Source organism: Fundulus heteroclitus, unplaced genomic scaffold (genome assembly GCF_011125445.2).
Source record: "Fundulus heteroclitus isolate FHET01 unplaced genomic scaffold, MU-UCD_Fhet_4.1 scaffold_45, whole genome shotgun sequence".
Lineage (NCBI taxonomy): Eukaryota > Metazoa > Chordata > Actinopteri > Cyprinodontiformes > Fundulidae > Fundulus > Fundulus heteroclitus.
The window spans coordinates 49,593-77,276 of NW_023396868.1; the positions used below are offsets into that span (position 1 = coordinate 49,593).

At 41.9% G+C, this 27,684-nt stretch overlaps 2 protein-coding genes across 3 annotated transcripts in view; one reads left to right on the forward strand and one right to left on the reverse strand.

Moving 5' to 3' along the window:
* The window catches only part of LOC105922327 (receptor-type tyrosine-protein phosphatase F-like), a 70,737-nt gene extending 48,473 nt beyond the window's left edge, over nucleotides 1–22,264 (forward strand). The window contains exons 5-9 of the mRNA XM_036131697.1: nucleotides 122–231; nucleotides 5,049–5,146; nucleotides 13,957–14,080; nucleotides 15,790–15,965; nucleotides 22,010–22,264. Coding sequence (XP_035987590.1) covers nucleotides 122–231; nucleotides 5,049–5,146; nucleotides 13,957–14,080; nucleotides 15,790–15,965; nucleotides 22,010–22,030 — 529 coding nt within the window. The 3' untranslated portion in view covers nucleotides 22,031–22,264. The remainder of the gene's footprint in view (nucleotides 1–121; nucleotides 232–5,048; nucleotides 5,147–13,956; nucleotides 14,081–15,789; nucleotides 15,966–22,009) is intronic.
* A 1,499-nt stretch (nucleotides 22,265–23,763) lies between these two features.
* Nucleotides 23,764–27,250, reverse strand: LOC118560565. Of its 2 annotated transcripts, XM_036131696.1 has the most exons (5): nucleotides 26,714–27,248; nucleotides 25,621–25,703; nucleotides 25,085–25,318; nucleotides 24,211–24,569; nucleotides 23,946–24,079 (listed from the first exon to the last, which is right to left on the reverse strand). In XM_036131696.1, exons 1-5 carry the CDS (start codon nucleotides 26,793–26,795, stop codon nucleotides 24,073–24,075), a joined length of 765 nt encoding a protein of 254 aa, XP_035987589.1. In that variant the 5' UTR covers nucleotides 26,796–27,248; the 3' UTR covers nucleotides 23,946–24,072. The 2 variants fall into 2 exon arrangements, with proteins under 2 accessions (XP_035987588.1, XP_035987589.1); XM_036131695.1 differs by having other exon boundaries at nucleotides 23,764–24,569; nucleotides 26,714–27,250.
* Between the last annotated feature and the right edge of the window lie 434 nt (nucleotides 27,251–27,684).

Here is a 27,684-nt window from a genome sequence, read left to right on the forward strand (position 1 = left end):
TGTACAAGGCATCAGTCAGCCAGGCCAAAATCATAACAAGCTAGGCCTTTAGTTGGAGATTTTTAGTATAATGGTACAATTCAGACTTGTGTCTGTTAAGTCATGCATTTCTGTTCTCTAGGAAACACACATCTTCAGCCAAGGATGAACACATGTTAGAGATGAAAGATGCTCTCATGGCCCGCATTGCTGATCCTGTGGAGACGAGGAGACTGAAATGCCAGACAATAGGTATGGACACATAGACTAACACCCAAATATCCTCAAATTATATCAAATCTCATACTTTAGAGAAAAAAAATTTAACATTTCAAAAACGGCCATCGCATAATTGCTGCAGACACACAAGAAGAATAAAACCGTTTTCTTGGAGAACAGTCACAGTAAGGTCGTGGAAAAATCGCCAGCCTGCAAATAAGGAATAGTAAACTCACCAATGAAATCTTAAAGAGGTATATAGGTTCAACCACAAAAGACTATTTCTAATATTAGTTTCTTCACAGTTTTGGTCATAATAAAGGAAATAAATCAATAAAAAGTCAAATAATTATGATAACACTTTTTTTTTTCCATCAAAGCAAAATCAGGTAAGCTACGCATGAGCTGTAACAGCCGTACAGCTGCAGGCGCCACTCAATCGTTAAATTTTTTCACCATCTCCTATATGTATCCTATATCAGTGGCTTTTATTATGATTATCATTCTTAATAAATGACCTGGATAACAATGAGAGGTGAATGTGCATTTTGAGCAGTGTACATGTATGAACAGCGACGAGAGAGATCAGAATGTAGGTCAAAAGCTTGGCAAGGTGGGAGGGGAACACCAGACACCTACTCACCATTGGCTTTCAATAATATGGCCCCAGCTGGCTGGAGAACTGTAGTATATAAAGGCAGCATATCACAGTCACATCATAGAAAAACATTTAAAGACAGTCCAACAACTCATTCTGGAGTAAAACATCAGCATAAAACCTGTTTGTAAATAAATCTTACCAGGCAAATTTCTATATAAGAAATGAAATTGGGTCCTTTCCTGGTGATGCGCTGTAGGGAGAGAGAGAAATTAGCCTTGTCGTAACTGCTCTTTACTGCGTTTAGCCTTCTCTGGCAGTGGGGTAGATGTATCGACTCCAATCTGTGCGGAGGACGGGTCTCAGTGGTCTTAATGAGCTGCTCGGCCAAAACAGAAAAAGACGTCACTTCGTCTATCGATGGATAAAGGGGAAAACTGCTCCGTTTCCTTCAGTTACGTGCTCCAACCAAATTAAAGTCCAGGACCTCTCTTGTAAAACCAATGACAAGAGGTAACGGTGGTGTTGTTTGTCCAGCAAAAGCAACGAACTTCAGGGGCCCAACACGTGTGTAACAATAGGAACTATTGTTATAAGTATGTTGCACGTGGACATGTGATAGTGTGACACCGAGTTTATAGCAGCGGTGCCAGACCAAGCTGTTTGTAGTTTACCTGAAGATCTTAATAAAGTTCCGACCCAGTTGGGTTATTGTGCAACCAAGTTGGACTTTTTGAGGAAACACAGGAACCGAAAGAACAAGAATAAAACATGAGCTGCGTCTCAATTCGCAGGCTGCGTCCTTCTAAGGACGCATTTTAAGTCCAGTTACGTCACAACGATGCGCAGAGGCTGTCCCATTTGGCAAAAATTCTGAGGATGCTCAAAATGCAGCCTTCGAATGCGTCCTCCTTTTCCCCGAATTCTGAGCATGCCCCGCTACCATCCTTAGTGGCCTCGCCTGCCATAAGATTTCCCGAGGTGCTTTGCGCGCTTTTTTTTTTTTAGTAGTTGAAGAAGAGGAAGAAAAAGAAAAAAGGCGGATTTTCCTCAAGACAATGGAAAGCAGCAGCAGCGCTGGCAGTAGAGCTGAGTACACTTTTAAATGTAAGTAGTTTGTTTTCATTTTTTTAACTGAACATCTATTAAAATACGGAGCCACCGGAATTTGTAGGACCAGCTAAAGCTTAGAGCTAATCTGTTGATACGAGACGTTCATCAACATTAAAAGCCTTCACACAAATGTCACAATTTTTTATTTTAACCTACATCTTATTGTAACTGTGCTGATAGCTGTATCCCTCACAAATCCGATCAATTGATTCTCATATAGTTTATTACAAAGGATTAGAACTGTCAAAGCTTAATGCAGCGGAAGAAATAACATTAGTCCAGCTGTACTGGGCTGTCAATACTGCAAACGTTTTGTTTGAATACTCATTAACGTATAGGTAATTTACTGTACAGTATAATAAGGTTTAAAGTATAATTCACTTGAAGAACAATACCGGCCTAATTATACAGAACAGTTATTTTGCCTGTTGACATAACAGAAATGTGCTTTACATGTCATTTTGTTCTAGGGAGCAGGGAGCATACAGAGGTGTTGATAAAACTCTGTGGGCAAAATGACCACCTCTTTACCGGGGCCAAAAATACTGCCGCAGTCGGATGGAGGATTAGAATTCCATATACATGTTGAATTTGTATGTAAAAGTCACACAAGTTCAAAGAAGACCTCTTCAAACATCAACGTACAAATGTAATTTTTTGATCACATATATATATATATATATATATATATATATATATATATATATATATATATATATATATATATATATATATATATAGAAGCAAAATGAGCAATACAAACAATATTGCTGTTGCTTCGGTTGTTGGTCAGCTTTACCAGCAGGCTGAAGAGGAGGTGATGCAGTTGAGGAGGCAAATCCGAGCAAGGAGAAGATTGATGCGGCAGAGGAGGCTCAGAAGGCAGGCTTTGCTCACCCATCTATCGCCAACTGGTAGGCATTTTAAGATAGACAGCCTATTTCCTACTTTTATCTTAAAAAAAACATTCAGGATGGTATTAAAATGTGATCAGGTAGAAAATGGGACTATTTTTCTAGTAATTGAAATGAAGAACCAATTTTAACATTAGTAACAGTATGACAGTAGGGTTAAGCTACTTTATTGCACCCGCCTACTGACCTTCACAGCATTGATCATTAAGAAAAAAAACAACAACATATTTTTATGTCTGCCCACCTTTACAGTGATTCTTCTATAAATTATGTGCAGTTAGTTCAGCCTATTTTTTCAGTGAAATGGTAAAAATACCATAGAAGGGAAGCCAGTTGTTAAATTTACTATACATTTTACCTTTTCTTTCTTGAGAACTATAATAATCTGCATGTTAAGCATTTATAGTTTTATGCTGTGAAACGGTGACAATTGAAAAAAGCAATTATGGTAACATTTGGCATTTTTTATTTACAGGAAGAAACAGAAACAAAATATGTGAGGATAAACACCTCTGTGCCAATCCTCCAAATATTTTTTAATGAAGGGGACCTGAAACCAACCTTCAGGCTTAACAGGGCCACTATCGTCGTCCTCCTTCAGCTGCTGCCCATCCAGAAGGTCCATGGATGGCCTCAGTAGATAGAGGTGCTGGTGACCCTCTACTGGCTGGTCTGCGATGCATCCTATAGGGAAACAGCTTGCCAGTAAGATCTCTTACCTTCTTGTCCTTAAATGGAGCCAGCAATGACACACAATTGATACATAGATTATATTAATTAGTTAGTAGATTAAGACATATAAGCAATATTACCTAAATTACAAGTTTGTTTTATATTTGGTACAGGTCAAGTGGAGGCACGCTACAACAGACACCACGCCAAGATAAGAAACATCGTTGAGCGCGCCTTTGGTGGTCTGAAGACACGGTGGCGTTCCATCTTCTTAAGGGCGCTGGAGGTCTGCCTCACGTTTTCCCCACAAGTAATTGCCGCCTGCTGCATCCTCCACAGTATTTGTATAGAGGCAGGGGACCAGCTAGACGTGGAGGATGAGGAGGTCGACCCAGGGGAGGATGACCATCCGGCGGTTGAAGACAGGGAGCAGCTCCAGCTGGCTGCCTGTTTAAGTTGACATAACTACATCTGACCTAACGTAGATCAGTTGGAGTCATGTACACATGCTGCTTAATTTGATTTTTTTAACCACCTGTAAAAATACATTAAATAATCAGTAAATTAATTTCCATTCCAACTATTTTTAATTGTAAGTTTATAGGCGTTGTCTATTTGTATAAGATCTTAATATGAGTTATTTCTTTGTTTTAAACCATGTTAGTAACTGTTAATTTGTTAAATATATTACACCTTCATTCTGTTCCAAATATAAAACATTTGTATAAAATAAATGTTATTTTCATATACTATTATTACTATTGTTTTCTTTCCCTCTTTCTCCTTTCAATTATTCGTGTCCTGACTCAGAAGAAACTCAGATAGGAAAAACATTTGTAGATTTTATTTATTTATTAATTTTATATGCTGCTGTCGTCCTTGGGAGACATTTACAATTTATTCCAACAAGTATTGAGTTAATAAAGCAACACGCGTCAGTCAGATAAACCCAAAACAAATAAATCCTAACCAGCGGTACTACGCACACTACTTGGCTGACAGTAGTGTACTAAAATCGGACTAACATCAGCCCTGGCTGCGGTTTCCCTCAGAGGTCTGCGGGTCACTCTGCGCCGCTCAACGTCGGATTTTTTATTAAAATTACGCACCAACTCTGTAAACGGGCCACATAGGGAAGCTTAAAAGTATAATGTTCTCGCCTCAAACGATCTTAAAACGTACTTTTGAACAACAGCAGCAGCAGAAAATGGAATTTTTAACTTACCGCTGTGAGCTCTGTTTGCGCTGTCTCGAATCAAGCTGCAGCAGCGGTGCATTCTGGGCAAGCGGTCAGTCTGAAGAACGCACAAGCCTGCTCTGATGCATGCTCGATAAAGAGGGCGGGGCGAGAACATCTGGGGATTTGTCGCGTTCTCGGTTTGGCGTTCTCGGCAATTGGAACAGTGCTCGGGCTGAGGCTGATGATGTGTCACGAGCACACGAGACCGCTCAAGAACGCATATTGAGAAACGGCCCAAGTAATTGTTCTTGGTGTTTACTTCCCTAACATGTTAATTTATAACATTCTCACTGATCTCTTCCTGTCTTTTCAGGGATGAGGGAACATCCTCCCATACCTATTTGTGACTTGGCAGACCATGTAGAGAGACTCAAGGATAATGATGGTCTACTCTTGTTACAGGAATTTCAGGTACATATTTCCTGTTGTTAATGTTTCTAATGTTGTTGATGATGTTACAATGTAAACAACACACATGCCTTTCATCACTGCAGCAGCTTGTAATTAGCAGGTCTGTGTGTTTGGAAGTGGGTTGCATTAAGTATTACCATTGCAAAAATTGTGTGATATATTAAGCATTTTACATGAATGTGTATTAAATGATGCCTAAAACATAGTTGGCATTCAATAGAAAAAATACATTTGGGTACTAATACAAACTTTCTTCTTTTGTACAGCTTTATTTAAAATAAATTCAAGAGGGTAGTTTATATAATGTAGTAATAAATGTTTCCTGTACCTTCCTCACAGTTCTTCTAATTTCAGCCCAACAGCATCCTTTACGTCCACTATGAAGTTTGAACGTCATCTAGCATAGACAGAAGATGGTATATTGTGTTTTGCATTAGAATAACTTTCTTCACTGACCCATTCAAAGTAACAGATTAGTCTTTCCTCCCAGAGGGCAACAATTTGAGAATCATCTGTTAATGAAAAATTAAGGCTGTAACTACAATGCAAATTATAGTGATACTTTATTTATTGATGTGAATTTAAATACATTTTTATATCTCCATGCCAAAACATTTCTTTGCAATAGCAGTTTTGATGTTTGAAGATGCCAATTTTTTATTCAAAACACTGAAGGATTTTTCCTGCATACCTAGTTTGCTGCTATTGTGCTGCTCTTGCTGGTGTAATGTAGATTTTCTAAAGACGGAGTCTGAAAAGCTTAAGACATATTGGTTTTGGGTTAGCACCAGTGATGGGAATATGAAATAAACGGAGTTACTAATGCCGTTACTTTTTTCAGTAACGAGTAAACAAACTAATTACTTTGACTGTCACTATAACGCCGTTATCATTGCCGACACCCCGTTTCTGCACGTTACTCAAGTCGCACAATGAACTTTTTTTTTCACTTCATGATAGGACTCGTGCGCATGTTGTCATGAGAGAAGGGAGGATGAGATAACCTCTCAGTAGTGATGGGTCCGGCAACACCGATGCGTTGGCGCATGCGTCGAGCTCGTAGAGCAAAACCTTTGTCGATGCGCGTATCGCTATGGGAAAGTCACGTGACCAATACAGGAACTGTTTCGAACTGACTGACGCGGCAAACTGTCTCTGTTCCTTCTAAACTGCGCACTTGTGCATTCGCGCAGATGCGCACAGCATCTGGATTCAGCGCGCACAGCAAAGCTATGCTGCACAGTAAATAAAATCCAAGCTGAACTATAAACAAAATAATAATAAACCAATTTTTTTTAACCATTTTGCAACTCTGGTGCGATGATGTACCACGGCCCGGCTCAGTGAGTGCCAGGGGCTGATCGGGGCGCACCATTGATTGATGGGTTGGACAGACGCCTTTATGGTTGGGCAGGGTTCGCTGTGCGTCTTTGTTCTGAGCGTTGTTTCAGAAAAAACGGCTGATCTATACTGAGTAGAAAGCTGCTACTCTGAGTAGTTCTTCCTCCCTTTGTCATACTCAGCATGTCCGATTTCAGAACAGATGATATTAGTCAGGTAACACAGCGCCCGACCAACCATTGAACGTGAGCATAAGCATGAAAAAAATCTGATCACTGGAACGCAAATAACGTGATTCACCATGGTAATGACAGGAAATAAGCTTGGAAGTGCGCATGTCCTGCGAGTAGAATTAGAAATCTTTAAAGAAGGCATATGGACAATATTGAACCATAAGAAACAATGCCGTTGCTGCTGAAAACAGCAAAAGAAAATTGTTGAAAAAGTCAATGCATGCGTGATATGAAAGTTATGTGATGGAGAATTAAAGCTGTTTTCACCACACTTCACTGTTCAACACAAAAGGGGGAGTGTGTGTGTGTGTGTGTGTGAGTGTGTGTGTGTGTGGGGGGGGGGGGGGGGGGTAAAAAATAAAAAAAGCCAGTCCACAAGCATCCTCATTCACAACATGTTTACTTAGCAGTGTTGTAGTACTCGAGTCAGAGTCATTAGCTAAATTTAGAGACTCGTGACTTGACTTGGACTTGAGCACTGATGACTCGAACTTGGACTCGGACTCCTACATTCAGATCATTCTGACTCGGAAATTGAGAAAAAGACTCAACTTTTTTTTATATCATTAGGCTATAATTTTAATGTCATTAGAATATTATTTGGTGTATGATTTTAATATCTAAATGGCGTACCGCGCACGTGACGTCACCATCTCATGAGCAACGCCCCTTGCCGCTAAGGAAGAACAAACAGTGTGAGAGCACACGTAGCAACCAGCCATTACACATGCAACAGATACGATATGACCGACTTTTCAGCTGTTAAACTATCACAAAAGGATGTCCAGGCGCCCAGTTTACTGGTAGAACTGTGGAACAACATACCAACGTTCAGCTCAAACGATGGCTTGAGTGCCGAGGGCTTAGAAAGACTGGAAAACGGGCCGAGATGATAGAAAGGTAAGTCGATGTTTTTCTCCTGCCCGGCGTTCATGGCATCATCGGCCGTTTTTTTCTGTTTGTAGTCACCGTCCAGGAATCGGTATAAATTGTCCGGCCCGCCGAACAATTTAGTCCGGTCCGGTGGCCAAATGCATTATCATTATCCAACGGCTGTATCTCCTCGCTGCATCGACCGATCTGCACCAGATTTTTTGTGAGTAATGGGCCGGAGCCGCGGCTTGGCTGCGAGGGCCGATCGACGCCGCTCGCGGCTTTAACATCCTTCATATGCGGCCTATCAACGTACCTCGAGTCCCTGTTGCACGTTCCATAACAACAATGTTTAAAAACCATGGTTAGGAGACGTCTTAGACTTGGAAAAAGCAGTCGTTTTACCGAGTAAAACCAAGGGTAACTACAGCGAAAGAGTGGAGGACAATGCATATTTGCCCTGTACGTGATATGACGTCACGTTCTAAAAATAGCTTGCTTGCGGAACGCCATTTTTAGTGCAATGGAATGTTACTGCTTCATGTCATACATCACACGTCACGGCATGTTCCTACAAAGAACTTGGATTAATAGTGACTCGACTCGGACTTGACTCAGATGAGTAGTGGACTTGACTCGGACTCAACTCGGATTTTTTTTTAATGACTTGGACTTGACTCGGACTTGAACACTGGAGACTCGAACCTGGACTCTGACTCGAGGCATAGTGACTTGACTACAACACTGTTACTTAGAGGTTATTACTTTATGATACAAGTTCACATTATTTATTGACTGTATCTAAAAAAAATCAAAATATATTTTAAATTCAAATGGAAATATAAAGTAATACAATGCAACATACAATGACTTAAATTGTAAATATTGTGTATACTAGGTCATCAAATCAGTGTCAGTTAACTCTGTCAACTAGGTTGCTTGTAGGGATTTTTAAGGTCCAGCAGGTGTCAGTATTCAGTGACATAGTATCGGCACAGTATCAATACAGATTGGCAATGTGTCGAAACACTTCATGACGGGAGAGAAACGAAAAACACGATAGTTACTTTTACTGGTAACTAGTTACTTTTATAGTGGAGTAACTCAGTTAGTAACTCCCTTTTTGGGAGAAGTAACTATAACTAATTACTTTTTCAAAGTAACGTGCCCAACACTGGTTAGTACCCTCAACTCCAGCAAGAAAGTGATGTGGAGGAGATTTTTACCATAAATCCTCTGGCGTGGATTCAGGCGGGGGCGCAGGGGGCGCGCGCACCCCCCTTTTGGAGACCAAAAGTATTTTTTAAAGAGCCCGAAATTTTAAACATCCTTCATAGAATTAAGATTAATAGCCAGTACCTGTCATTTAGAACGCACTGTGACGCCGGCGCGGCATAAATTGTAGTCACAATCACCGATACTGGCGGCGGCATTTAGTGCCCAAATACAGGGGCGGATCCAGGATTTTTCAAAGGGGGGTGCGCACCTAAAGGTCATGGGGTCAAGGGTCATGGGGTTGAGACAATGTGAGGCTAAATGACCAAAGAATGCCATCTTTACTTTTTCACACTACCCTAATTATTCATCTAAGGATTTTTATGGATGAACGTAAGTGGAATTAGCATGATTACCTTATTGTAATTGAAAATGGGTTTTTAAGTCAAAATCTTGTGCTTTTTACAGCATGGACAAGGTTAAAAAGTAGTTTGAAGAAAAAATTATCCTTATCAACAATTAATCAAACAAAGATTTTCTTTATTTCCAGAAATTATATTTATACAGAAAATGAAATAAAAAGACCCAAGGACTAAAGAACAGTTTGGTATGGTTCAAGTGACAAAAGAGTTTTAAAAATATACATGTATTTTAACAATATATTTTAACCATATACACTATATTAAGAAAAAAAATACTTAGAAAGACTCAAGGACTTAAGAACAGTTTGTTATGGTTCAAGTGACAAAGGATTTTTTAAACATATTTTAACAAGATAAACCATGTTAAGAAAATTTTTTTTAAAGTAAGTTAAACCAATGAACATGTACGGTGAAGTTAAGCCATAAGCCTTTAATAGAACTGTAAGACTTGACAAAGAATATTGTTCTCTTCTACAACACCTTCAACTTTATGATGACGATGATAATGGGTTTATGAATGTCAACCCTCTAGGATGCTTCTGGGCAAATATGTTTGATTTTGTTGATGTCTAAATGAATGTCCTTGTGGACTTACATAAGTAGCAAAGCCACAAACCTTTCCTGTCCCATTGTTGACCTCAGCAAAGTTTTCACTGCTTTAAGGCCCGAGTTAGCACGTTCCACAGAAGCACTCGTAGACAGAAGGTGACGAATCATATAAATGTTTGGGTAGCACTTCATATTTGTTATCCTTAGAATTTCAGGGAGAGAGCTGGGCTTTTCCACTGATGACGACCACTTTGTGTGCCACAACTTCACTTCCTGCCTGAATGTTGATCCTGATGGTAGATCATCGTTATATGATGTGAAGATCTCTTTCTCACTCTCATCGTTCATCATATGCAAGTTGCTTGGCAATAGTTTTAAGCCTAGTATGTTTTCATAAAGGAGACCATTCTTAGTTTTAACAATAAAAGGCATGTGGCACTAAAAGGTTTAGATCAGACAATACACACTACACAATAACTATTGTATGGGTGTCAATGTCCACTATTTTTTTTACTTTACACTTTTTCATTACTTTTCAAAAACTGCAACAAAAATTAAATTTTCACAACTTTCCCGTTACTTGAAAAAGTTTTCCTGAAATTGCATTACTTTACAACTTTACACAACTTGTGAGAACCCCATGTTTTCTCATTATCAACATTTTCTAATGATCATCATACTTTTTTTCTGTGGGGAGAATATAAGACTAAGGTTGATCCATACTCCAATCTGGAAGGTGGCGGTAATGCACCTAAAAGTTGTTTGCCTACCACTATTAAAAATGGATGGGAAGGAAATATGTATGCAGAGTATTCTGGGATAAGTAATATAGAATACTGTAAAACTGTAATTACATCTAAAATTGCTCCGTGGTTATTTGAAATGTCAACAGTAATTTTAGAAATAAAAAATAGAACAGTCTTGTGGAGGTTTGTATCAAATTATTCAGCAGTATTTAGTTATAAGGTATAAAAATATGACACAAATATATACAGATGCATCAAAAGAGGAAAATGGTAAAACAGGAGTAGCATTATATATTCCGAAAGAAAATATTTCTATAAACAGAAGAACAACAAATAATTTATCAATTTTTTCAGAAGAGATGTTGGCAATTACTTTGGCATTACAATGGGTGCTGGAGGTGAAGCCTAGAAATGTAGTTATCTGTTCAGATTCATTGTCTTGCCTGACTAGTTTTAAAAGTGGAAAATCTGAAAGCCGTCAAGATCTTCTAGATGAAGTCGGTTATTTAATATATGGTATAAAGCAACAAAAAATAAGTATTGAATTTACATGGGTTCCAGCACATAAAGGAATTTTAGGTAATGGAAAAAGTAGATAAATTAGCTAAAGAAGCAGTTAAGGCGAGAGAAATTGAATATGATGTTCCGCTAAGTAGAAAAGAAATAAAAGTAATTATTAAAGATAAAATAAATAATATATGGCAGGAGAGATGGAATTTAGAAGAAAAAGGAAGACATTTATATAAAATACAGAAAGATATTATCATAAGATATAATAGTATAATGAATAGAAGAGAGGAAATATGGATAAACAGGTTTAGGATAGGGCATACTAGTTTAAATACTGTTTTAAAAATAATAGGGAAACATCCAACAGGTAATTGTTCTTATTGTGGAGAAATCGAAGGAGTAGAACATGTTTTGATTTATTGTAGAAAATATATAAAAGAGGAAAGAACTGAAAAGGGTATTGGGGAGTTCAGTTAAGATGGCTGATTTATTAGGGAAGCATCAGTCGGATAAAATAATTAAAGCACTTATTAAATATTTAAAAGATACAGAATTGGCTGGGAGGATTTAGTGTGGATGTGTGTGTGAGTGTGTAAGTATAGATATAATTTAGTTTCATTAAGATATAAAGATAGATAGGAAAATATATTTCTAAATTACATCTCCGTCCAGCTGATGGCGGTAATGCACACAGGATGTAAACTGCCAGAAAACGCAAAAGAAGAAGAAGAAGTAGTAGTAGAAGAAGAAGAAGTAGTAGAAGAAGAAGAACAGGCTCGTCACTGCGCGCCAGTGTTGTAGTACTCGAGTCCGAGACTCGAACTCGAGTCCGAGTCATTAGCTAAATTTAGAGACTCGTGACTTGACTTGGACTTAAGCACTGATGACTCGAACTTGGACTCGGACTCCGACATTATCAGATCATTCTGACTCGGAAATTGAGAAAAAGACTCGACTTCTTTTTCTATATCATTAGGCTATAATTTTAATATGTCATTAGAATATTATTTGGTGTATGATTTTAATATCTAAATTCTTAGTGCAATGTGGTGGAGTGTGGATTTTTTTTGTTTAAAAACATGTAGGCTATGCTTACTTTAGTGCGGAACTTGGACTCGACTTGATCAATAAGGACTCGACTCGTACTTGACTCGGATGAGTAGTGGACTTGACTCGGACTCGACTCCGATTTTTTTTAATGACTTGGACTTGACTCGGACTTGAACACTGGAGACTCGAACCTGGACTCGGACTCGAGACATAGTGACTTGACTACAACACTGCTGCGCGCTATTATCCAAGATGGCTACGACCGGTGCGGCAGAGAGTGATGGATTAATTAGCGATAGTGATGGAGTTTCATGGATTTATCATCATCATCACCTGAGAGACATACACCGGCAACCTTGCGGCCACAGGTCCGACTAGCCGCCTCAACAATAGAGGCGCGGAACATGGTCCATTCAGACTCAATGTCCCCGCCTCCCTCGGGACGTGTTTAAAGTTCTCCTGGAGGTGGGAGTTAAAGCTCCGCCTCACAGGGGACTCTGCCAGACGTTCCCTGCAAACCCTCACAGTACGTTTGGGCCTGCCCGGTCGGACCGGCTTCCTCCCCCGCCAATGGAGCCAACTCACCACCAGGTAGTGGTCGGTGGAGAGCTCTGCCCCTCTCTTCACCCGAGTGTCCAAGACATACGGCCGCAGATCAGATGAAACGACAACAAAGTCGATCATTGAACTGCGACCTAGGGTGTCCTGGTGCCAAGAGCACATATGGACACCCTTATGCTTGAACATGGTGTTTGTGATGGACAATCCATGACGAGCACAGAAGTCCAACAACAAAACACCACTCGAGTTCAGATCAGGTGGGCCATTCCTCCCAACCACGCCCCTCCAGGTCCCACTGTCATTGCCCACGTGAGCGTTGAAGTCCCCCAGCAAAACGAGGGAGTCCCCAGGAGGGGCACTCTCCAGTACCCCTTCCAAGGACTCCAAAAAGGGTGGGTAATCTGAACTGCTGTTTGGCGCATAAGCGCAAACAACAGTCAGAACCCGTCCCCCCACACGGATGCGGAGGGAGGCCACCCTCTCGTTCACCGGGGAAAACCCCAACGTGCAGGCACCGAGATGGGGGGCAACAAGTATGCCAACCCCAGCTCGGCATACTTGTTGCCTATATTGACCGTTTAATACAATAGGAAAGAAATTGATGTTAGCTTGAGATATAGATTTGTTTTTCTAATAGTATTTTCATAGTCATTCATCTATTACATAATATATGTGTCAGGTTCAAACACCTAAAACATTCATTAACAACACATAAAGGAGAGACAACAATGAAGTTGGTTTTCAAATAATCTTGCAAGGAGATCGAATGGAGATGCTTTATACAGATCTCCAAATCTGATCTGAAGCAAATCCGTCGCCTCCTCTCTATTTATTAGGAAAAGTAATCCCTGGTTCCATTGTGAAGCTAAGGGGTAGGGATAAGCAAAACAACTGTGACCTTCGAGATAAAACCAAGCAGTTCACACAGTGCAGCACTCCAGATGGCTGAATAGAGTTCATAAAAACACTTATCATAGTCACAACATATTTCTCTGCTTTCTGCAGGCCTTCTGCAACTATAAGAGAGAGATCTAAAACCTTAAAACGTCTTAGTAGTAAAGAGTAAATATGATAATTGCAATGAAAATAGTAAATAACATAAAATATGTAGAAATAGTAAGAATAATTCTATCAATATGTAATCACGCAATTATATAATTGTCTGATTTAAAATAACTCTTTTCCAGGCAACACTGCACTCCTTTGAAACACACCAATCTTATATACTGACCCACAAGTGAAATAATTTGATGTGTTAATTTACCTAGACATGTTTGCATATCCATGTCTTACCCTTTTTTGTGCTTCAGACTATTGACCCAGGACAGCAGCTCACCTGGGAGCATTCCAACCTGGACATCAACAAATCTAAGAACCGTTATGCAAATGTTATTGCTTATGACCACTCCAGAGTCATCCTCAAACTGGTGGATGGTAAGCAACATGGTTTCAGATTTACCAAGAGTAAAAAATAAATTCCTGACCCACATGCAGAATCACTCGAGAGACCAGTTAAATTGAAGGTTTATTTACAGAGAGATTAAGTAAAGGAGTCAAATCCACCAGAAGGTCAGCTCAGCATTAACAGAGGCCGCTTCGGGTATGTCTACAGAGGGGGTGATGAGTTAATAGTCCGTAAGGTGGGCAGGTGCAGAAACGACAGGAGGGAAGACTTACTTTGCCATAGCTGGTAAGAGCGGGAGAGGGAGTTATGATTAAGTATTGCTGGTAATGATCAGGGGTCCAAGAGTGAGTTCCAATAAGGTTGCTTTCTTGGAGGTGAGCAACATACTGGAGAGCAGGCAGGCAGGTAAGGAGACTGAGGAAATCACAAAGCTGCAATGGCAGCACACAAGTCTTCTTACAACCAATCTGAAGGCAACGAGCACAGGAACAGTCTTGAGATGGCGACCAAAAATGCCGAAATCCCCACAGGAACTGGTTGAGAATACCATCATAGGTAATCATCCAGCGAATAGGGATGATCCTGCAGCTCCTTTCAAGCCCCAGAGCTGATGGGAAATCTCCAGCAGAAATCTTCTCTAAAACAGGAACTCTCACTCACACAAGGAACCAAACACACCAGAATCCGAAAAATTACATAGATAGGTTTCCTGGATGAATTTGTGCTTCTGTGCTTTTGTGTATATGCTCTGTCGGTCGAGGCAGATGACCGTTCACACTGAGCCTGGTTCTGCTGGAGGTTTTCCTCCCAGTTAAAAAGGAGTTTTCCTCTCCACTGTTGATGAACATTTATCTCCAGGAGCGGAGCACTGGAACGGCCGCAGAAAAAAAATTTGGGTGACATGCTTAGCTCAGTCCATCTCTCCCAGCCAGTGAAACTCAGTTTCTCTTTCAAACAGGTTAATTAGCTGCATAAGTAGCAATCAGCTTTCTTCAAGCATGCAGATTATTTGCCATCACACCTAACAAAGCCTGCACGGAGCCACACAAAGGCGGTATATAAATGAGCTGTGGGTTTCCATCCCCCGAAATGCAGAAGGGGAATTTTACACTGGAAACAGTTTAAACAGAGTTTACCATCTTAAAACCTTCAAAACTGTCTTTTAACGCATTGAAGGGTTACTTCATGACTTCAACAAGCATATTTTGCAATAAAATGCATTTCTGTGTTTTCTCACAAATTGAAGGTTTTTTACGCTTTCCTCAGTTGGTGCTTTGCCAAGCTGTTCTTCCCTTTGCTGTGGCGGGTCACAAATGTGTAGGCAAGCAGAATGTAAAACAAAGCTGGACCCAAACTGGCTTGAAATGAGCAGACACCACATGATGCTGTCTAAATTATTCTTACCCTTGTCAGATATTAATTCAAAGCAATCTTTCGGTATTATCAAAATGTTTTTTCTGATTGTAATATTAACATTTTGGAGTGGTCCAGCCAAAGTTTCAACCTCCACCTAAAATAGAATCTGTGGACATTAGTAAGACAAGGGTGATGGTGGGGAGACTTGGAGTTCATCTTTAATCATCAAAGGTTCCAGGGAAAACATGTAAAAAGCACTTCAGCAATTATAACAAGGGTTTGATTTCTGTAATTAGTAGGAAAAGCAGAAAAAATAACAGAAAAGTAAATGTAAAACCACTGTTTCCTTTTATAACTTGGTCCTTCCTGTTTCTTCCCACAGGAGTTCCAGGGAGCGATTACATCAACGGCAACTATATTGATGGCTATAGAAAACAGAATGCTTATATTGCTACACAAGGGCCTCTGCCAGAGACTATATGGGATTTCTGGAGGATGGTGTGGGATCAGAGAACCTACGCCATTGTTATGATGACCCGACTTGAGGAGAAGTCAAGGGTGAGCCTCTCATGTTTTAATTTTAATTTTAATGACAGTGCTCTGTACATACTGACCTATCAAAGCCAAAACAACGGTGCTCTTTTTTCACTTTATTAATTTTCAACAGCACATTCTTTACAGCATTCAAGTTTAATACAATGCTGTTGACTTTAATATACAAAACCTCCACATAAAACAAAAATGAAAATCATACACATATTGAAAACAAACAAGCAAACATACACACAAAATATATAATTGTCAGGGTTTTGTTTACCGATGAACTCAGGACGCACACACGGGACTAAAAGTTTGAGTCTTTATTGAAGGAAGTATACTGGGTGGTGAGTGATGAAGACCGGAGGTTCAGGACTGCAGAAGGTCAGGGATGAATGTGATGGCAGGAGCTGACGGTCCGGAGACAGAGAGTCCACACTTGCTAGGTGCTGCTCGGCTAGCAGGCCTCATAGCACTCAGGTTAGCAGTTCATTGGAGACACCAGGGCACAGAGCTGAGCTTCACCAGGGCGGCTAGTCAGGTTAGCAGAACTTGAGACACCAGGGCTCAGAGCAGAGCCTTTCCAGGATGGCTAGTCCAGTTAGCAGTTCTCTGGAGACACCAGGACACAGAGCAGAACCTCTCCAGGAACAAACAGTGAACAAACAGTCTTTAGAGTGACTGGCAGGACTAACCTTAACAACAGGAGCAAAAACAAAGCTTCCAAGGCAAAACGGGGACTGGCATGGAGAGGTGTGGAATGATGACGGCCCAGTGCTGAACTGAAGGCAGAGGGAGGTTTAAATAGAGCACTTCACAGGTGGAACAAGGGTCTGGCTAATTGACTGGTAAATGACTCTCAGGTGTGACTGACTGCTGAGGAGGTGAAGTGAAAATTGACAGAAAATAACTGATGACTGAAAACTAACAATAAATAAAGTCAAACCTAACCCAAAAGAGATGAAAAAAATGAAAATAACAGAAAAACAAAGCCAAACCAAAACTCAACCATGACATTACCCCCCCCCTCAAGGCCGGACTCCGGACGGCCTAAAATCAAACAAAACAAACTACAAAGTGACCGAACCAGGGTGGGTGGAGGGACGGCAGGATGGCGGGCAAGAGTCATAACCAAGCTGATCTAACCTGGGTGGGTGGAGGGAAGGTAGGATGGTGGGCTAAAATCAAACCAAAACTACCCACTAGGGCGAACTAAAAAGGATGTCTAACAGATGCTGGTAGGCAAAACAAAAGATGTCTAACCGACGTTGACAGGCGAACAATCGCCACAAGGCAGAACAGGCGTACGACAACGCCAGAGGGAAGAACAGGCGTACGACAACGCCAGAGGGAAGAACAGGCGTACGACAACGCCAGAGGGAAGAACAGGCGTACGACAACGCCAGAGGGAAGAACAGGCGTACGACAGCGCCAAAGGGAAGGAACGGGCGTACTTAACGCCAAAGGGAAGGAACGGGCGTACTTAACGCCAAAGGGAAGGAACGGGCGTACTTAACGCCAAAGGGAAGGAACGGGCGTACTTAACGCCAAAGGGAAGGAACGGGCGTACTTAACGCCAAAGGGAAGGAACGGGCGTACTTAACGCCAAAGGGAAGGAACGGGCGTACTTAACGCCAAAGGGAAGGAACGGGCGTACTTAGCGCCAAAGGGAAACCCGCCGGGGCGTGAGGAAAACGCCGGGGCTGGGGAAGAGAACGTCGGGATATGAGGGAAGCAGGAACCTCTAAAACGCCTAGGAACAAGAACGGAGGGCGTACTTACACGCCGGGGAACCGAGAACAGAGGGCGTCCTAACACGCCGGGGAACCGAGAACAAAGGGCGTCCTAACACGCCGGGGAACCGAGAACAAAGGGCGTCCTAACACGCCGGGGATCCGAAAACAGAGGGCGTCCTAACACGCCGGGGAACCAAGAACAGAGCGTGTCTAAACACGCCGGGAACACTAAATCTAACGCTAGAAATCTAAACACCAGGGAAACAGGAACAAAGGGCATCCTAATATGCCAGGAAACAAGAGCGGAGGGCATCCTAAAATGCCAGGAGACAAAGGGCGTTCTAACACGCCGGGAAAACACAAAATCTACAGGGGTCAGAGGGCGTCCTAACACGCCAGGAAACAAAAATACCAGGAACTAAGGGCGTCTAAATTCCGAGAATGGAGGGCGTCAAACACGCCAGGGGACTAAGAGCTAGGGGGCCAAAACAAAACTAGGAAGCGCTGGGAAACTAAAGATCTAAACCAAAAACTAGAAAACCAGGCATGAACTAACCTATAGAACAAAACCAGAAGAACTAGGGTAGGGACAACAAAAGAAAAACCGAAGCAAAAAACTAGAAAAATCAAAATAAAACTAAAAAAAACTAGGAAAAAGAGCAAGACGTACAAGAGAAAAAAAAAACTATAAAACTAATGCAAAAACCAAAACAAAGAAACTAGGACAGGAACGGGTAAACTATTGTAACACTAGATAACTAAAGCTAGAACAAAAACAAAAACTAAGAGAACAAGGCAAAAAACTAGGATTCTAAAGCAAACAGAAATAACCAAAGCAAAAACCGGAAGACTATAGGCAAACCTGGAACACCAGAACAGAGGTGGAAAAACAAACGAAAATAGAAACTCAAGTACTCTAAGAAAAAAACAAAGAACCCCTTAAATAACTCTAAAACCCCCAAAATCCTAAGTAAATCAAAACTGAAATCGAGCCCAAAAATTAACAAGGCACTGGCCTTAAGGGCTCAGGCAAAAACGGCTGCTAAGCAAAAAAGAAAAGTCTTCGTGGAGGTCGTCCTGGACGAGGCAGGCGGCGGAGCAGCATCGCCCGACTAAACCCTCGAGGAGGGCGGCCCTGACGAGGCAAAGTCAAGCGGCCCGGAGACCGCGGTCGGCGGCTCCGGCCGAACAGGAAAGTCAGAGACGGGCGCCGTGGTGGACGGCCCCAACGGGGCAGAGTCGAGCGGCTCGAAGTCTGCAGTCCGCGGCTCCGGCCGAACAGAAAAGTCAGAGGCGGGCGCCGTGGTGGACGGCCCCGACGAGGCAGAGTCGAGCGGCTCGAAGTCCGCAGTCTGCGGCTCCGGCCAAACAGAGAAGTCAGAGGCGGGCGCCGTGGTGGACGGCCCCGACGAGGCAGAGTCGAGCGGCTCGGAGTCCGCAATCTGCGGCTCTGGCCGAACAGATCAGTTGGAGGCGGTGCCAAGCTACAGGTCTCGGTGGAAACCGAGGCCAGAGGCGGGTCCTCCTGGACCTCCTCACGAGGCTTGGGCGGAGGCAGGTCCTCCTGGACCTCCTCACGGGACTTGGGCGGAGGCAGGTCCTCCTGGACCTCCTCACGGGACTTGGGCGGAGGCAGGTCCTCCTGGACCTCCTCACGGGACTTGGACAGAGGCAAAGCGGCTCCCTCGGAGGCCTCGGGCTGAGGCAAAGCGGCGCTTACGGTGGCCTCGGGTTGAGGCAAAGCGGCGCTTACGGTGGCCGGCAGAGCGGAGTCCTCTGGTGGAGGCGGAACCAACTCCTCGGCTACCTCGGGCAGTGACGGGCAACAGGCTTTGGAGGGCGGCGGCGCGCTACAGGCTTCAGAGAGCGGCGCCGGGCCACAGGCTTCAGCGGACGCCGAGGTTGGAGGCGGATCCTCCTGGACCTCCTCTTGAGCCTTGACGGACCCTCCGCGCCGGTGGTTTTGCTGTCTTCGCCGGGAGGGGACAGATGAGGAATCCGGGGCAATCTGGGGGGTGGCAGCTGGCCAGCAGGGCAGAAGGTCGTCTCGGTCTCCATAATAGAAATCCCACAGCTGGCTCTCCTTGATGCGTGGGGCTCTGCTAGGTGGAACGATGAGCCTCACTCGAGGGGCCAGCTGCGAGTCATGGAGGTGATGACCGAGACGTCGAGAGGCTGGGCGGCCTCTCTCCCTGGGCTCCGGTATAGCCGCAACAACGCCCACGTGAACCACGGGGGAAGTGGAGTCGACCCGGATCGGTGGCGCAGGGTCCTGGGCAGAAGCCATCTTGGCGTACCTCTCCCTCATCTGGCGTTCGCACAGCTCCACGTATGCGAGGATGTCCGGGTCGTCAACTCCTGCAGGTAAGCCCCGCATGGCGCCTGAGTTCACCTTTTGACTGGGCCGTACTGTCAGGGTTTTGTTTACCGATGAACTCAGGACGCATACACGGGACTAAAAGTTTGAGTCTTTATTGAAGGAAGTATACTGGGTGGTGAGTGATGAAGACCGGAGGTTCAGGACTGCAGAAGGTCAGGGATGAATGTGATGGCAGGAGCTGACGGTCCGGAGACAGAGAGTCCACACTTGCTAGGTGCTGCTCGGCTAGCAGGCCTCATAGCACTCAGGTTAGCAGTTCATTGGAGACACCAGGGCACAGAGCTGAGCTTCACCAGGGCGGCTAGTCAGGTTAGCAGAACTTGAGAGACACCAGGGCTCAGAGCAGAGCCTTTCCAGGATGGCTAGTCCAGTTAGCAGTTCTCTGGAGACACCAGGACACAGAGCAGAACCTCTCCAGGAACAAACTGAACAAACAGTCTTTAGAGTGACTGGCAGGACTAACCTTAACAACAGGAGCAAAAACAAAGCTTCCAAGGCAAAACGGGGACTGGCATGGAGAGGTGTGGAATGATGACGGCCCAGTGCTGAACTGAAGGCAGAGGGAGGTTTAAATAGAGCACTTCACAGGTGGAACAAGGGTCTGGCTAATTGACTGGTAAATGACTCTCAGGTGTGACTGACTGCTGAGGAGGTGAAGTGAAAATTGACAGAAAATAACTGATGACTGAAAACTAACAATAAATAAAGTCAAACCTAACCCAAAAGAGATGAAAAAAATGAAAATAACAGAAAAACAAAGCCAAACCAAAACTCAACCATGACAATAATGATAAAGGAAAATACAAAAATCTATTCACTCTACAGTTAACTACAACAATATAGCAGGGATTTGGTTATGATAAGGTACTCATCCTGAATGTTTCCATGTATTGTGAAATTGTAAAAATGGCTGCCATGCCTTGACAAATTTAGCAAAGCAACCTGCTAATGTACATCTCATCTTTTCTAAATGTAAAAACCTCATGAGCTCTGCAAGCCATTGTTCATGTGTAGGGGGGGCCTCCTGTTTTCTCCTGAAAAGTATAAGACATCTTGCAATCTGTGTAGCAAACGCTATTGTATTTGGATTATGTTTGGAATGTAAAACATCTGGAGGTATAACTCCAAAGATTGCAGTTAGAGCGGAAAGGCCAAATTTATTATTGTATATTTCTGAAAGTGAATTGAATATAGGAGACCAATAGGTATTGAGTTTCGAGCATGCCTAGAAAGTGTGAATAAGGGAACCCGCTTCTGCCTTGCATAGGTTATACCAGGGATCAGTCCCTGGATAAAACTTACCTAGCTTTTCTTTTGAAATATGTAACCCATGCCAGACCTTGAATAGACCAGTTCACGCGTGACGTCAGCGCTACATCCGGGTCCCGCTGGTTGGCAAAAGCGGCTCTGTTCTCGCTAAACAACATTACAAAACGGGTGAAATACAGCGTGCTTTTAGTCCGTTTACTTTCGAAATATAAACAATGCCTGTGAGTTGTTGTGCTCCCGGTTGCACACAGAGGCATTCCAAGTCGTCCGATGTTCGTTTCTTTCGTATACCAAAGGATAAAGAAAGAAGAAAGAAATGGATCGTTGCTATGAAAAGGATGCAGGCCGACAATCCCAAACGTGTTTGGGAGCCGTCTAACTACGACAGAATTTGCAGTCTGCACTTCATCTCCGGTAAATATAACTTAATTTAGCAATAGTCATTGTTCTACTTAAGTAATTATATAAATAAAAATTGGGGTATATATTTAAGTAAGTAGTGGATGACCGATTTCAATGTGGATGAATGAAAGTGAATGTGTGTGTGTGTACGTGTGTGGGAGGGAGGTTTTTGCATTGGTACATTATCTGTGTAAATGTATCCTGTGCTGTGATTTATGTTGATTTAAAAAAAAAAGTATTCAGATGTGAGATTTATACTGTCTTGTTCAATATTTTAGGTGAGCCTTCAACAGACATAAACCATCCCGACTTTCAGCCCACTATTTACAACTTTACACCAGTGACCAAGTCAACTCCAAAATCGTTGGAAAGGTTCGAGCGGGTGGCCAAAAGGCGAAGAAGATTGGCATTAACACCCAATCAAACGAAGGAAAATGTACCGCACAGCCATCAGGAACAAACAGCCGCCCAGGCCTTGTTGGATTTGGCACATTATACCCCATCGTACAAAGATTCAGGTAGGCAAGTTATTAATGTTAATAATATTATGGTACCTAAACTAAAGAACACAAGTTGTAAAGGGTTAATTATTTACATTGTAACAATGTTGTATTGTTGTTGTTCAGTGCAGAATTTATTGAACTTATTAAAGAGGATATACTACATTATTTGTCCAATTCTGCAATCTTTGACTTTAAAATTTATTTCTTCAAATGATGGTTGTTTAACTGTAAAATGAAACTGTAAGGCTTTGAGCTGTACTTAAAAAAGAAAATTTATGCATTTCAGGAACAGATCCTGACCCTGACCCTCTTCAGCAGCAGTATGATCAGCTAAAAGGGATTATGCAGGACTTCAACAGGACTACCAACGTGTTGTGGATGAAAATCGGAGTCTCAAGGCCGAACGTGAAGCAAGTTGGTTTACCTACACAAATCTCAACAACTAAGTGACAAAAGCACTGACAGGACTTCCTAATGTGGAATTATTCCAGTGGTTGATGTCCCTTGTGTGTCTTTATCTGAAACCAGTCGGTAAATTGTGTTCTGGTGACATTCTTCTGCTGGTTTTAATGAAACTGAAACTTGGCTGTACCAACAAAGACTTGGCAATACGGTTTAAGGTTGCCCCGACCCAGGTGTCTGCCATCTTGAATAGCGCCATACCCATAATAGCTAAAAGACTAGAATTCCTCATACGGTGGCCAACAAAGGGTGAGGTGCTGAAGAATATGCCAAAGGTGTTCAGGCAGCACTACAGGAGAGCTAGAGTAATTATTGACTGTAGTGAGATTTTCATTCAGCGACCTGTGAATTTGAGTGCCCGTGCAAAGACATAGTCCAACTACAAGCATCATAACACAGCAAAATTCTTGATTGGCATCACCCCTTGTGGAACGGTTAGTTTTGTTTCTTCCAACTGGGGTGGACGAGTTTCCGATAAAGAACTGACCAAACAATCCGGGTTCTATGATAAACTTGAGCCTGGTGATTTGGTGTTGGCAGATAGAGGATTTCTAATTGCAGAAGAACTGGCTGCTCATGGGGCAACATTAGCCATGCCTCCGTTTGCCAAGGGAAAGCAACAATTCTCGCAAAAAGAAGTGGAAGAGGCCAGGCGCTTATCAAAGCTGAGGATTCATGTTGAACGAGCAATTGAGCGTGTAAAACGATTTTGAATTTTGAAAAATGTGATGCCAATAACACTGTCTCGTCATATTGATTCTATACTGATCATATGTTGTGCAATTACAAATGTTTTGCCTAAACTGTTGAAGTGACACTTCAAAAAAAAAAAAAAACATGGGACACAAGCTGCTGTCAACAGTTTTGTTTTTTGTAATGTTATCATAAAGATCCCACTAGGGGGGTGTATTGAGTGGTTTGTGTACATAGATTTATGTATGACAAATGTATTTATATATTCTTTTGTACAAAAATGTTTATCTACCAACTGAAAGCAGAATACATTTGAATAAATACATTCACAAAAAGTTTTACTGTTGCTTTTATTTACATTTATTTCTTAACTTTCCAACAACATAGAATCAACTAAATCTCAACTTGTAAACTTCTGCTGGATGATGACTGGCACAAGTTCATCTACTGCAAAAAACATACATTTTGAAACCAGTTCCTGTAAAAAAGCGTGATCATATTTTATTGTTTGCACATGAACACCTCTGTGTGTAAACACAACAAAGTCACAGAACAGTTTTTTACAAACATACATCTGAAATTGAACTTGGGTGTAGTGGCGGTGGCTCTGTTTTAACACAAGTGAGTCTTTTTCTAAATAAAATGTTTTGTCAACCTTGGGAATGTCTTTCACACACAGATCCTTATGTTTGAAAGAACATTTTATTTCAACGAGTCCATCGCCATGACATACACATGAGCGAATGCCATCGGGAGTGGCAGCAAACAAGGGAAACTGTTGGTCAACAACCAGGCCCGTTTCATGCAAACTAAACTGTTCATGCCTGTCTTTCATCCACTCGCTGTACAGCTGCTTGGCTTGGTCTTCATATTTCCGGCCAAACGCCACTGCTTCAACGCTCGACAAGTCAATATGTGAGCGGTTCATCACCCGATTAAACAATGTTTCTCGTGATGTTGTGTCCTGCAACGTACTGATGTCGTGTGCTATTGTGGCCGTTATTCTTCCCTCACGATGACGCTGCCACAGTAAACTCTGGCTCTGTGTCCTTGTCATTTTCTCCAGGTTGTCGCACTGGTGCTGACTTACTATGAAGTCTTTCAGAAAGTCAGCACATCGGGTTTGAAGATCATCTGCCGAACAGTCCTTTGTCTCGGTGTCACGGAAGCGACTCAGTAACTGAAACATATGACATGCAAAATACTTTAAAAACTAAAGAATAAATTGTTTTATGGATGTAGATTGTTTCCCTGGAGTATAAATATGCCATGACACAAAGAGCAACTTCCCGTATTCTTTTTTTTTTCAAAATGCGAAAACATGAGAGCATAGCCTTAAGAATAACAGGTGTGTGTTGATCACCAAAAGTCAGGAAATGGCTTCGACAAAATAGGTTCTTGCCCAACCTTAGCCAAGTCCTTTATCAGAGGCAGGATTACAAGTTTAAAGAAATGGGTGCTTCGGCAAATAAAGCTGGACAGTTTATCTTGTCAAAAAAAATCTCCAAAACGTACAACTATGGAACTATAGCATTTCTCTTTATCTTTAGAGATGACAGAAAACCCTTTGGAGACCATGGATGGTGCATGGAGCCTTCAAGTAAATAAAAAAGTAACTAATATTCGCTGGGGATTCAAAGAAATTGTAAACAGAGATATTCCTTTATGAACAATGTTTTTTTTTTTTAAACCTACCGGTGGCAGGTCTTCATCTTCTGAGGCGCTGTCCGTGTCCGACTCCGCTTTCATAAGACATCCAGCAGTGGGATAGATTCTTCGAAGAGCTTCAAGGGCCCTCTGTTGTTCAGACTCGTCCAGACCGGCCACTTCTACGCGTCTCTGCTTGTTGACCTTCCACTTGGCGGTCCTGCCATATTTGGGGTTGGTCCACAGCGCAGCAAATTGGTCCACAATTTGCTGCGCTGTGACCTGTAATGAAACAAATAAAATCATATTTATGAGAAACAACCTATAAATAAATAAAAAATATATTGTCATTTTCAGCACCCTGTCATGTATATGCTGTTCACTCAAAATTAAACAATATACTCCACTGAGCCAGGGTAATGTTCACATCTACCTAATATTAGGCTAAAACAAATTAACATATAAGCTACATAATTGTGTGCATAAGGGAAATTTATGATTAACACTCAATATTAAAATATTGAAACCTGACTGCTGGCACACAATAAGTAATTGCAACATTTGCATGAGTAAGTTTGCAATACCTTTTTCCGGTAAGACTTGTTCCAGGCGCAGGCAACGCTTGTCTTCGATTCCTGGTTGAGGCCGAATCTGCCCACTGCTTCAACTTTGAACAACAGAGCAGCAATAGACTTAGACTTAGACTTAGACTTTCTTTATTGTCATTTTGTATACACAGAGTGCATACAGAACGAAATTTCGTTTTTCACACAGCTCAGAAATATTGCAGTAGCTCTACAGGATACCTTGCAGTGAATTACAGTACAGGATAAAGTGCAGTGATCAATCGCAGTCCCTTACAGGATAAATTTCAATTTACTTCCGGATAAAGTGCAGCAGTGAACAGTAGGCAGTTGAAATGTAAACAATGTAAACCAAATGTAGACAAATATGCAGTAGGGTGCAGCAGTGATTTAATATGACTGCATGCCTCTCCCAAACTGAAAAGAAAATCAACATACATGTCAGCAAAGCCAAGCCAAAATGGAACAGATTCCACGGCTAATAAAATTGAGTAAATAAATTCTAGTACATGTACAAACATTCACTTTGCTGATTTACTTGGAAATCTGGCCTTTAACCGGTCAAAACAAGACGATATCAAATTAAGGGAAGTAAACGCCAACTTAAATTTGTTTTTCATGCAAAACATACATGTTTAGTTACATGTTAACACATTTAAACATTGTAGGGGAAAAAATATTAATAGAATAAATTTGTGGAAAAATGTTTTGTTCGGCGACTACCCAGCTTTACATGTGCAATGTGCAGCTACAACGTATCCCTGCTCTTTGTTCAGGCACACCCACGGCTCATGTGGCTTGTCGTTAGCCCGTTGGGACGGGGATACCTTTGCTTTCACTAAGCACATGGTCGTGTCCTTCTCCAACAGGTTACATAAACATGTCTGAACATGTCCCGAGATGAAATAATTGTAACCGTCCAGTGATTTCAAAGCTTTCATGCTCTCTCGTGTGTACTGGCCTGGCGTGTCGACAAGGTAGCTGTAAATGTTGCCGTAAGGAACATTCGGCCAGCATTTTACAGAGTCGCTCCATCCCTTCAAACTTTTGCTATATGGATCTGGCAATCGAATACCATCAACCCTCAACTTACTCTTATAACGATCTTGCGATACGTTATCTAAAGATGAAAAATACGGCGAGAACTCCTCGTGTCCGTTGCTTGCGTCCGCCATTCTGTTCGTCTTTTGCCAACCAGTCCGGCGCGCGAAAATCCCGGATCAAAACAATAACAATGAACTGGTCTATTGAAGGAGCCCATGTCTGAATATAGAAGATACGTTTATTATCTGAGTCAAATCAGATTTCTTAAAACTTTATTTTAAAAAGCTGTGGGTAAAACATCGAGGCAGCAGGAGTAGGAAGTAAGTTGTGTAGGATTTATTTTAAGCTGTTGTAGTTTATTTGGTAGCATTGGGACATTTTGTCAACATCAGTTCGAGTTTGAGACAACTTTTTTCCTGAACTTGATATGGATGTACAGACTGCTCCTCTAATCTTTTGGATTTTCTCAGTAAAGAAGTATCAAATTTGTAGCAGTCCCTGGTGGAGTTCAGATGTTCAGATGCCACAGACACAGGAGGATTTGTTAACTTGTTGACCGTGGCAAATTATTAATATTTTTGTTGATTATCTCAGAGAAGAAAGATTCCCTTGCATTTTTCAGTTCAATTCAATTTTATTTATATAGTGACAATTCACAACACATGTCATCTCAACGCACTTTACAAAGTCAAATTTAATCAAATCCTCCAGACAATGACTTTACAGATATAACTTTTCAGTTGGAAGTTATATCTGTCAAGTCTGTCTCTATAGATGTCATAATGAACCTGGAGTCTAGTCTTTCTCCGCCTTTTTTGACACTAACTTTTACGCTTCTAACTGCTGGAGCACTTTTCCGCTAAAATTTTGTCTTACCAGAAATAACCTTCACTTTAATTGGAGCAATGCAGTCAATGATGTCTGAAACTTTAGAACAGAAGTTATCTCGTTGTTCATTTGCAGCGTTACAGGACAAAGTGGAAGTAGAAGAGTAAGCTTGGTAAAATGTTTCAGTAGCAT